At 52.4% G+C, this 11530-nt stretch overlaps 2 protein-coding genes across 2 annotated transcripts in view; both read left to right on the top strand.

Moving 5' to 3' along the window:
- Nucleotides 1–998: 998 nt before the first annotated feature.
- LOC108297583 (histone H2B type 2-E1) lies at nucleotides 999–5711 on the top strand. The gene is made up of 2 exons (XM_017520218.2): nucleotides 999–3375; nucleotides 5441–5711. Exons 1-2 carry the CDS (start codon nucleotides 3241–3243, stop codon nucleotides 5675–5677), a joined length of 372 nt encoding a protein of 123 aa, XP_017375707.1. The 5' UTR covers nucleotides 999–3240; the 3' UTR covers nucleotides 5678–5711.
- Nucleotides 5712–8110: 2399 nt separating this feature from the next.
- Nucleotides 8111–11530, top strand: part of IQCA1L (IQ motif containing with AAA domain 1 like) — a 15400-nt gene continuing 11980 nt past the window's right edge. Inside the window, exons 1-4 of the mRNA XM_017520242.1 lie at nucleotides 8111–8157; nucleotides 8761–9088; nucleotides 10055–10174; nucleotides 10471–10656. Of these exons, the coding sequence (XP_017375731.1) occupies nucleotides 8147–8157; nucleotides 8761–9088; nucleotides 10055–10174; nucleotides 10471–10656 (645 nt within the window). The 5' untranslated portion in view covers nucleotides 8111–8146. The remainder of the gene's footprint in view (nucleotides 8158–8760; nucleotides 9089–10054; nucleotides 10175–10470; nucleotides 10657–11530) is intronic.

Raw genomic sequence — 11530 nt, forward strand, 5'->3', positions numbered from 1 at the left:
GGAGCTCTGGATCAGGACCCTCGTCCTGGTCAGTTTTTAAATAATTATTTAACAGTGTAACTTTTAGACCTGCGTGGCATCTACAAAGCGCCCAATAAAGAAAGAGGAAGCCATGGTCCCTACCTTCCTTCTCGGGTCTCTGGGGCCTTCTTCTCCCTGTGGTGCCCACATGCACTGCCCTCAGCAGGAGCCGGATCCCACATCAGTTGTGTGGATGGGAACTGGAGACTAGTCCATGGGAGCTGGAAGAACTTTCTCCCTTTACTGCTGATTTGAAATTACCTTTTCTCAGGCCTGTGATTCACAGACTTTAACAAGAATCAGAATCACCTGGAGGGCTCATCAGATCAGATTGCCAGATCTCGCCTCAAGGTTTGTGGTCAGTAGGTCTTGGGGGAAACCAAGAACATTAACATTTCTAAGAAGTTTCCAGGTGATGCTGGTGTTGCTGGTCTAGGGGCTGTATTTTGAGAACCACTGTCAGGGCGTGGTTTTCTGATTGTGATCTGAAGTTCTCCATCTGCATAGCAGTTGGGCTGCTTGTTAAAAATGCAGGCCAGGTGTGTTGGCTCACACCTGTAATCCCAGCGCTTTGGGAGCCAGAGGCAGGTGGATCACTTGAGCTCAGGAGTTCAAGACCAGGGAAACATGGTGAAACATGTCTCTACATGCCTGGAGTCCCACCTGGTGGCTGGGGCGGATAGATTGCTTGAGCCCAGGAGGCAGAGGTTGCAGTGAGCTGAGGTCACACCACTGCACTCCAGCCTGGGTGACAGAGCAAAACCTTGTCTCAAAAAAATAAGAAATGCAGACTGGCCAGGCACAATGGCTCACACCTGCCTGTAAGCTCGTCACCTTGGGAGGCCAATGTAGGAGGATCGATTGAGCCCAGAAGTTCAAGACCAGCCTGGGCAAAATAGGGAGACCCCCATTTCTACAAATAATAATAAAAAAACCAGGCATGGTAGCATGTGCCTGTGGTCCCAGCTGTGCTGGAAGGAGGAGGCTCGCTTGAGCCCAGGAGGTTGAGGCTGCAGTGAGCAGAGAACGTGTCACTGACTCCAGCCTGAGGACAGACCGAGATACTGTCTCAAATTAAAAAATGCAGCTTGCTGAGCATCAGACCTATTGATTGCATTTGGTAGAATGAGAGAGGTGCAGAGATGTGGAGTTTGCATTTCCACACCAATGTTTGTGAACCCCTCTTCCTATTGGGATATAGGAAATTAGGCCTGTCCTAATTATGGCCTGTCCACAGCCATAGTTTTCATCACTAATGAATTCACTTCCAGCCCAGGCCTCTGCCTACCTGTCTGAGGCAGCACTTCACCGGTGGCCATCCTTCCTGGTGTGGATTCATCACTCTGCCTCTGAAAACAGCAGCCATCCCTATGGGAGGACAGGCATGATTTTTCAGTACTCATTATAGTACAGCCAGGACTGGTTGAGGGGATGGAACAGCTGTCCCAGATGGTGTCTAAACCCCTAAGGAGCTCATGATCTAGTGGGAAAGCCAGTAAGACAGAACCATACAGGACATAAGTTAGATGCTAAATGGTGATTTAGATAGGAGACAGCAGTATTGAAGGGAGGGAAGTTTCTTGTGAGTAGCTACCCGGAAAGGTGAGATTGGTGTGCTCTCCCTTCAAAAATGAGTAGGGCCTTCTCAGATAGCCAAGAAGCCCAGGAGCTCCCCTGGGCAGTGGGGACAAGAGCCTCCCTTGAGACACTGCAGCCAAGACAGACAGGAGTCCTTTCTTCTCACTGACCCCAGAGGGGACTGGCTTGACTGCTTTATGCCTTAAGTGGGGCCTGGAGCAAATGGCCCACATTAGTCTGTCCTGAGTGTCCAGAGCCTTGTTTAGGGGAAAATGGCATCTGGAGACTAGGCTGCAGGGATAATGGGGACAGTGAGGGACAGAGCCCCTGCTCCTTCAGCCAAGGAGGTGCTGGACATTACTAAGAATCCAGGTAGACTTGGGATCTCCAGAGTCTCCATGCTGGGACATGAGGCCTTCAGAACCTGGAGGAATGGAAATAGTCAGCTTACTTGTCGAGAAAAAGGTCAACCTTGGTAATTTAAAGAATGTTTTAAAAGTACACAAAATGCATATTTCTAAAATTAGCAGTGCCTTGTTTTGGATTGAGAAATGCCCTGTTCTCTTGAACCTTAGCACTTAGGATGTGACCGGCCGTTCAGAGCTGGGTGGGGAAGTAAGTTGATTGAGGAGTTGCTTGGTTTAACAGGCAGCAGGTGATGCTGGTCTTTGGAAACTCCCCCACCTTTCCATTCAGAACATCCTCTTTTCTCCCAAGCCTCTATACCTTTCATATTGCTCCACGTTTCTTTAATCACAGCATTCAAGGGCCTGAAATATTTGTTCCCTCATAGGTGCTAAGTGAGACAATTGACTCCATTTTGTGATGACCTTTTTCTTCCCTTTACTGCCAACTCCCAAGACCCCCACGTCTGCTTTTCTGGAGAGCATCTATTGTTTTTTTGCTTCTTACCTCCAGTGGTCTTCCTCCCTGTCAGCCTCTTCACTACCTGGGAGGCTTCCTGCTATCTGCATCTAGTCCAGGCTCAGGCGTTTTGCTCATTGTCTGCTTTCAGTCCAAGCCTCATTATACTCAGCTCACGCTGATTCTACTCTACCTTTCACACCGTTTCTCCCATTCTTCCCAATTAAAGGAGACATCCTATAAGACCTGGCGTCATATACCCATTTGTGCCAAGAAGCGACCCCTAGCTGCTCGAGCCCTCCTCGTGATAGGTACCATCCCCTTTGGCCCCTTTGCCCTTCTCTGGTGGTTTGATGTGAATTCAGTCTTGTCTCTTCAGCTCCACTGGGACCCAGTGGGGGAAGGAGCCTGCATTCCTTCCGGAGTCCCCAGCACTCTGAGCCATACTGGCACCTGTGTGCCCCGTGATTACAGGCTGGTGGGCTGGAGTTGCCTGAACTTTTAACAAGTGCGTAAATACATTGGTAGATAGTTGGGTGAAGCAGGGGACCCAGTAAAGGGTTTCTTAATTCAGAGACAGAAAATTATTTGTGGGAGAGGAAAGTGCAATTGTCTTTTTTCAAGGTTAGCCCAGAGCATGTTCTAGATTGGGATTGAGTCACGCCCCTTATCTCCCACCCCCCTCTCCCAGGTGCATGCCCCCAGCCACACCTGGCAGGGCAGCTGACTTCATAAAAGTAGCTCTGAGGGGTGGGTAGGGGCTAGAGGAGCAGGAAGATGAGCACTGAGTATGGACAGCAGCAGCAGCAGCTCGGGGGCCGTGGGGGCCACAGTACTGGGAGCAAGAAATCCAAAAAGCGCTGCCGGCGCAAGGAAACCTACTCCATGTATATCTATAAGGTGCTGAAGCAGGTGAGTGCAGAGCAGGGATGTGTGTGTGGGATGCCCTTGCAAAGCACCTTGAAAGGGCACTGGCTGGAAGCCAGGGCTCTGAGGTTAGTGTTGGCAGTGGGGCAAGTGGCTAAGGCAAGCCAGGTCCCTCTTGAGGTGGCGGGACCTGATTTTCGAGGTCTCCACCTCTCAGGATCTTGGGTACCGGTGATAGGCAGGAGACAAAGCGTGCTTTCTGCCACCCTCCAGTAGTTTACGGGGACGGTGAGACAGCATGATTAGGTGGGACATAATTAAAGGACAAGAGGACCACACTTTCTGTGCCGGGCTGAAGGTGATAAGGTACCAAACATTATGACACAACAAGGTGTGTTTGGTGACTGAGAAGAGGGGTGATCGGGGTGAACTGGAGTCTTAGGGAAGGTTTTCTGGACGAGTGGCACTCAGCTCTTTGAGGGGCTTAAGGTTTGCCCACCTTATAAAGAGCCTGAGGCCACTAAAGGCTCCATGGGGTTCCTGTATCACATGGCCTGATGGTGGCATTGTCCCAGCTCCCCTGGCTCTGGGCAAGCCCCTAGCATCCTTCCTGTGTGTTCTCTCCCCAACACCGAGGGGCTGCAGGTGCCCTATATTCATGCATGGAAAGTGGCTACTCACAGGAATCAGAACACTGACAATCAGTTCGCCTGGAGGATCCAGAGCCGCTGCTCAGCAGGGCCAGGGCCAGGAGGAGGGAGGGGTAGCCATGTGCTGCCTGCCGTGGGTCTCCAACCTGCCTGAAACTCTTCCCCCTCTGCTAGAGCAGGTCCCAGAGGTAGTGCCTGACTCCAGTCTGAATCCCTCTAGCGGATTGACAACTTGGGTGCCTGGGAATGCTCTTGCAGGGTCAGGGGTGGGTGAGTCCAGTGCTATGGGTTGGCTGAAGAGATGCACCGGAGGACAGACCCTGGTGCCCTGAGGAAAGTGGGGGTAGGAATGGGTATCACTGAGCCCTGTGTCTTAGCCCGACTTAAAGGGGCAAAAATTGCAACTGATGGGTTGGATCAGGCCTGGACTTGGAGAGGAGAGTGCTGCTGAGGGCCAACCCCTCAACCTCCTGCTTCGGGTGAGAGCCCTAAAGAGAACAGAGGGTGCTGACAGCAGAGGGGGTTGGGGCGGAACCAGCCTTGTGCCAGGTGCAGATTTGCTGCCAGCAGTGGAAACCAGAGGCGGCAGGGAGGGCGGCAGGGACAGCCTCCTGGTTCTAGTGCAGTCTCCACCTCTGGCTCCATGTAGGTTGTGGGACAGTTACTTCTCTCCCACCTCACATCTGACATGGTCTACCTACTCACATTTTAGGACTGTCATTAGGTCCCATTTGCTTTACTAAATGTCGCTTAGTTCAAAAGCTTATGTGACAGAAAAGGAAATCCATTTCCCAAAGGAAAGGGCTATATTCGAGGTCATTGTAATTCACAGGGCAGCCACAGAACAGGACTCCTACCTCCTGGTCCAGGGCTCCAACTGTCATGGGGACATGCTCGCTGGTCATGTGCTCCACCAAGTTACATGCACAAACCTTTCTGCCCTCCAGTCCTGCCTCTGGAAATAACCTTCCCTGTGCTCACACAAGGTTCAAAGATGGACATTTACCATACCCCTGATAGTAAAACAACAAAAACACCCAAACCCAAACCTTGAATGTTCATTGAGAGGAATGGTGATAGGAAGGATGATACATCATGCCATGGAACATTATGCAAGTGCAGCAGTGAAAACAGCAAGCTGCATGTGGAACTGGTCCCACTTGTTAAGAACAGCGGCTTGTGTGTGTTCATACAAGGAACTTAATCGTGTTACCTCCTGCAGTTGAAAACTTCTTTTGAACAACTTGGATATACCATAGTAGCACAAAGAAAACACAAATCCCAATTTCCTTGTCTGTTGGCCTCTGGGAAGGGGCTGGTGAGGAGCCTCCTTGCCTTCTGCCTCTGGCTTCCTAGAGCCCCCAGCTCGGAGTGAGGCTTGCAGCATAGGTAGGACCCGCCCCCCCCAACCGCCGCCGCCAGCCCCTTCCACTAACCAAGTGGTGCTGCCCTCTCTCCAGGTGCACCCCGACATCGGCATCTCTGCCAAGGCCATGAGCATCATGAACTCCTTTGTGAATGATGTGTTTGAACGGCTGGCGGGTGAGGCTGCCCGGCTGGCTCAGTACTCAGGCCGGACCACCCTGACTTCCCGGGAAGTCCAGACGGCCGTGCGTCTGCTGCTGCCTGGGGAGCTGGCCAAGCACGCTGTGTCCGAGGGCACCAAGGCTGTCGCCAAGTACACCAGCTCCAAGTGACCCAGGGCCTGACAAAAATAAAGGGTGAACTGTTTCTGTGCACTGTGGTTATTTGCAAGGATGTTTGAGGCCAGGGAGTGGTGTGGAGCAAGCGTGGCCTCACTTTGAGGCTACCACAGGTGGAATAGCGCTTCTCCGTTACTTCTTAGAAACTGCTTTCTGGGTACATCCTGTGAGCAAGGTGTGATAGCTTCGTACACATGCAAATGTTCTATTTGGCAGTGAGCTGGAGTAGGACCTGGGCCTGGGCTATCATCTGGATTTCTACCAGCTGATTCCCTCTCTGGGCCTGAAATTACTCCTGTGTGGTGCTCTTTCAGGCTGTAGCTTTGCAACGTCATTTCCCACGAACTGTCATTGCATCCGATAGGACAGACACTGTTGTGCGAAGGGGCCACACAGATCTAGTCAAGATACAAAAACTGATGGCCCAGACCAGCTTCTAAATAACCTGCTGAGATCAGTATGATTTTTCACTTTCCCCTTATTTTCAGAACAAATCAGTGGAGATGTTTTTGAAACTCCTAAGTTTTCTTCTTTTTTCTTTTTTAGTCTTTTTTAACCCAAAGTGCTCATCTGCAGAAACTCCTAACTTTTCTTCTCCAGTTTTATTTGGAAAAATTTGAAACCCACAGAAAAACTGCAAGAAAGCACCATGGCCATTCCTGGGTTCTTACCTAAATTGGCCACTCACCACTAGACCACTTGCTTTTTCTCTCTCATGCAGCCTCTGCTTATCTTGTGGGCACATGACCCACAAATCCTCTTCCAAGCTTGGAGAGGGTGAAGGGGTGGGATTTAGACAAACCTCAGATTCTTCATGTTCCCTTTGTAATTGGACAGACCCAGCTTGTGGTCACCTTCATCTCCATGTCTTGAAAACACATCACCTTGTAGTAATGGCTGACGTTCGGCGGCAGTGCTACCTATGTCACGTGTCTCTTCTCATACCTTGAGCCTCAGCACGAGGTTCTGTGAGCTGAGGACTAGTGATCCACATTTATGTCCACAGCTAGCAAGGGGCAGGCTCAGGGTATCTGCCCCCGAAGCCTCACTCCCGCCCACTCTGCCCTGTGTTCACATCTTGTTCTGCTAAGCATGACCCAGGCTAGCAGGAGCCGTAGCACCTGGGAGCCTGTTAGAAAGGCAGGCTCTTGACACCTCCTCACATCTGGAGCGGAATCTGTATTTTATTTATTTATTTATTTATTTTTGAGACAGTTTCACTGTTGCCCAGGCTGGAGTGCAGTGGCATGATCTGGGCTTACTGCAACCTCCACCTCCTGGGTTCAAGCAATTCTCCTGCCTCAGCCTCCTGAGTAGCTGGGATTACAGGCACGTACCACTACGCCTGGCTGATTTTTGTATTTTTAGTAGGGACAGGATTTCACCAAATTGGCTGGGCTGGTCATGAACTTCCAACCTCAGGAGATCCGCCTGCCTTGGCCTCCCAAAGTGCTGGAATTACAGGCATGAGCCACCATGCCCAGCCCGGAATCTACATTTTAATGAGACTCTCAGGTAGCTCATAGGCACCTTGGAGTTAAGAGTCCTTATCTTTGCTCCTTGCTGCTATTTCCCTTCTGCCTCTTTCCCTGGCCCGGTTCCTCATAGACTTACTCAGTCATAAGCCTCAATGTGACACTGAGTCAAAAACCTTACCCCAGCTGACCAGCCTCAGGCTGCTAGTGGTATATTTTGTCTTTTTGGAAAAATGGTCTTCTGAGCCTGTAGCAGTGATGGGGGGGGCAACCCACAGGTGACCAAGTGAGCCCCAAGCATGCAGAACAGCGTCTGCTACACTTTCTAGCATGATCCTTCACAGGGGTCTGGCTCATGGGAATGGCGTGAGCTCTTGGCAGGCCCTAGGGAGGCAAGTGTGGTTATGCTCACTTTCACCCAAAGTGGCACTTGGGCCTTCAGGGCCTTCTGACTCCAAACCAGTGCCTTTCCCTCTACCACACGGGCCTCTGTGCTGTTATCCAGAGAGCGAAGGAGGGCTGTGGGGCTCAGGAGGTGGGGGCTGAGCGAGGGAACAGAGGCCACTCAGGGTGAGAAGCTGCAGTGATGCCTTGCTAAGGGGAATGCCTTCAGGACAGATGTATCCAGAGCACCAAAGCTTTTAGGGGGCTTCAAATAGAGACTTATTTCACTTGTTCTTTACAAGAAAAATGACCGAAGTTAGTCATGTTCTTCCCTAAGCTTCCAAAGCTTGATCTGTGGGAGGCTGCCACTGCCCGCCCCATGGTCCCTTCAGCGTGCTGCTTCCAGGACGGCCTCCGAGATAAGTGTCCCGATTCTGCACCCACCAGCCCCCTCTCCTCAGCCCTAGAACACTGGTACAATGGGTCAGAACTCTTAAAACCAGGCTGTTCTGCCCTGTGGCCCTGGGGGTGGAGTCAGGGAGCCACAGAGGTTCTGTGAATTCCACCACCAGCAAACAAAGGGCAGTGTGGAGAAGTGGGGACTATGTCTGAGGGGTGAGTGAGGGGCTGGAGTGGGGCCCCCAGGGCAGAGAACAAATGGCAGAGCACCTCCTTGTCCTGAGAGGCTGGTGCAGAGTGGGGGTTTGGCCGCTGGGCTGCCCCAGCTGCTGCTGCTACCCTGGCAGCTTTCACTGTGCAAACTTTCCTCGGGTGGTTAATTCCAGAACCAGGGCTCTGCTCTGGGGAAGGGACCCTCCTCCACGTTCATCCCTCACCCCCACTTCCCACCCACCAGCCCAGATCACTGCAGCACCCATGGGCTGCCCCCATACCTGGAGGGCCACTGTCCCTGACTCCCAAAGACCCCATCCTTACTGGAGCCCCAGTCTGGGCTGGCTTCCCCGCAAATCCCCAAAGGTTATGCCCATTCTGTCTGCTAATCCTACGGCACAGCCCAATCCTGCACTCTCCCTAAGACCAGATCGGCGTTCACTCATTGCCCTGCGGGCTCCTCACCTCATTGAAGTCCATTTCAGAGCTATGAGTGACATCACACCTCATGGCACCCCGAGCCCACAGTCCTCAAAAGGCCGGGCGGCTCTGTGTCCCCACTCCTCCTCGGCTCAGAGCACGTGGCGCCCGCCACCCTCTCTCCAGAGCTTACCAGCGCCTCTGGGAGTCCTCCCACGCGACCCTGCAGGAGCTGCTGGACCGAGAGCAGCCCCTCCTCGAACCCGTGCCCGCGCGGGAGCGGCAGACCTTCCAGTACAGGCTCGGGTCGCTCTACCTGCACTACCTGGGGCTGCTGCGCCGCTTCGACACCGTCTACGACCAGCTGGTGCAGCCGCAGAAAAGGCGGCTGGTGCGGCGCCTGCTGGACAGCGTGGCGGGGCGCGTGCTGGAGCTCAAGGACGAGCTGGTGCGCGCGGAACTGTGTGAGAACCACTGCCTGGACCTCGTGCTGCAGGATCTCAAGCTCACCCCGGTAGGTGTGTGCGGCCGCGAAGCCACGCCCCCAGCCCGGTAGTGGGAGGGGAGAGGCGGGGCGGACCGGCCTTGATCACCTGGGACACAGAGCCATGCCCCGGACAGCTTGGGGTCGGGTGGGGCCGACCACCCTCTGCCTACCCACCACCCCACGGATATTCCTGGTGTTGGGACACCTGCTAGGGAAGGAAGGAGGGCAAAGAAGATCAGAGGATGGGCTTTGACCTTGTGGGGAGGGTATTTGGGAAGGGGGTGGGTGCATGAAGTACTTGGGAGTTGGATGGAGTCAGGGTGAGGTCCCCTGAATGACTGGGAAGACCCATGAACTGCAGGAGATTGTGAGGAGAGTCCTCTAGAGGCTCCTCAAAGTGTGGTCCCTGGACCAGCAGCATTGACATCTCAAATGAGAAACTGCATCCCTAACCCACTAAATCTTCACCAGCGTTTTATCAAGACCCTCCAGTGATCTGTGTGCACAAGCAAGTTCTAGAAGGCTGTTCTAGAGCACAGAGCTTCGATGAGGCCTCCAGTCTGGCCCTAAGCTTGGGGTACAGTAACTGCTTCATATCCAAGACTAGCTCAAAGTTTCCCCAACCAGCTGCAGCAGTGCACTTGGGGTAAAAAAAAGATTCTGTAGGCCCTGCCATTCTGATGTAGTAGTCTGGGGAGAACCTAGGAATCTGCATTTAAGAGTTTCCCAGTTGATTCTGATGCACAACCAGGTTTGAGACCACTACCACCTACCACAATCCTCCAGAATTCAACTGCAGCCAGATGATGGGGGCAAAGGAGAGGAATGATTCTTGGGGGCATCTGCCCATTACCCTTTCAGCTTCCTACCCCAGGACTCTAAAATGGAGGAAAACAGTACTGGGGCTGTGTCAGCAGCTGAAAATTGTAATAGATTGGCCAGATGGCCCAGACTTTTGATTTCTGACCCTCCTCCCCCAATGCTGCCCCAAAGGCTGACCTAGAGGTTCCAATCCCCAAATACTTCCTGCTGGAGCAGTCCACTGCTATGCGGGAGCAAAGGCTGATGCTGGCTGAGATCCTGTCCAGACTGGAGCCAGTGTCCTCCCGGAAGGTAAACAGGAGTGACACCCTCCCAGATACTTCCATTCCCCTTCTCCTGAAAGCCTCCAGAATGCAGAGGCCCCTCCCTGCCCTATACCAGAGTGCCCTTTAGGTAATCCCTGGCCTTCTTCAAGGCTGTTCTTGTGCTCATGGTAACCTTCTAACGCCAAGACAAGACTTGGGCTCCCAAATACTCTGGGAGGATGGTGCCCTGGTGGATCCTTTGGCGGCTGGTCTCCCAGTGGCCTGCCCTGGATGCAAGCTCTCCCTCATGTACTCTTGCCCTTTTGCCCCTGTTCTGGCCAGAGCTTTACAGGAATGCACCGGACTGAGGCCATAATTCTAGTACAAAGGGCAGAGCGGGCCAGGCAAGGCCGGCTTCGAGCCACCTTCATGCAAGAGATTCGAAGAGATGAGGAGCGGGATCGGAGGATTCGGGAGGACGGACGGCACAAGTTCAGTCAGGGCCAAGCAGCTGTCACCATACAGAAGGTAACCCTAGGTGCCCAGGAGGAGGGCCAGGGCAGTCACCTCATTCAGGAAGCCTGCTGGGCTCAGCAATTGATCACAGGAGTGCAGGCACTTGAATTCTGTAGCCCCACAACTAGATTTTTTTCTTTTATTTTTAAAAATTTTATTTACTTATTTATTTATTTTTGGAGATGGAGTCTTGCTCTGTCGCCCAGGCTGAAGTGCAGTGGCGTGATCTCAGCAACCGCTGCCTCCTGGGTTCAAGTGATTCTCATGCTTTAGCCTCCTGAGTAGATGGAACTACAGTCCTTTGCCAATACACCCAGCTAATTTTTGCATTTTTAGTATAGATGGGTTTCACCATGTTGGCCAGGCTGGTCTCGAACTCCTGACCTCAAGTGATCTGCCCACCTCGGCCTCCCAAAGTGCTGGGATTACAGTCGTGAGCCACAACGCCCAGTTTCCACAGCTAGATTCTAAACCAGTCGGTACTTTAATCAGTCAGTAAGCATGTATCTTTCTTGTATATTATTTAATCCACATCTCTATTCTCAAAAGGGTTTGGAGTAGGATACCTTAAAAGTCCCAGAAACAGAAGGATCATTAAAATTAGGGAAGAAAAGTCCATAATAGAGTAGCAGAACAGGCCAGGTGTGGTAGCTCATGTCTGTAATTCCATCATTTTGGGGGGCTGAGGTGGGCACGAGGTCAGGAGTTTGAGACCAGCCTGACCAACAGGGTAAAACCCCATCTCTATTAGAAATACAAAAATTAGCTGTGTGTGGTGGCGTGTGCCTGTAATCCCAGCTACTCAGGAGGCTGAGGCAGAAGAATTGCTTGAACCTGGGAGGCAGAGGTTGCAGTGAGCCCAGATCATGCCACTGTACTCCAGCCT

Source organism: Cebus imitator, unplaced genomic scaffold (genome assembly GCF_001604975.1).
Source record: "Cebus imitator isolate Cc_AM_T3 unplaced genomic scaffold, Cebus_imitator-1.0 Scaffold20, whole genome shotgun sequence".
Lineage (NCBI taxonomy): Eukaryota > Metazoa > Chordata > Mammalia > Primates > Cebidae > Cebus > Cebus imitator.

What these genes read in the sequence shown, in the direction of transcription:
- LOC108297583 (XM_017520218.2), top strand. Translation starts at nt 3,241, where the DNA reads ATGAGCACTGAGTATGGACAGCAGCAGCAGCAGCTCGGGGGCCGTGGG. An exon ending in TCTATAAGGTGCTGAAGCAG is followed by an intron (nt 3,376 to 5,440) that starts GTGAGTGCAGAG and finishes CCCTCTCTCCAG; the next exon opens with GTGCACCCCGACATCGGCAT.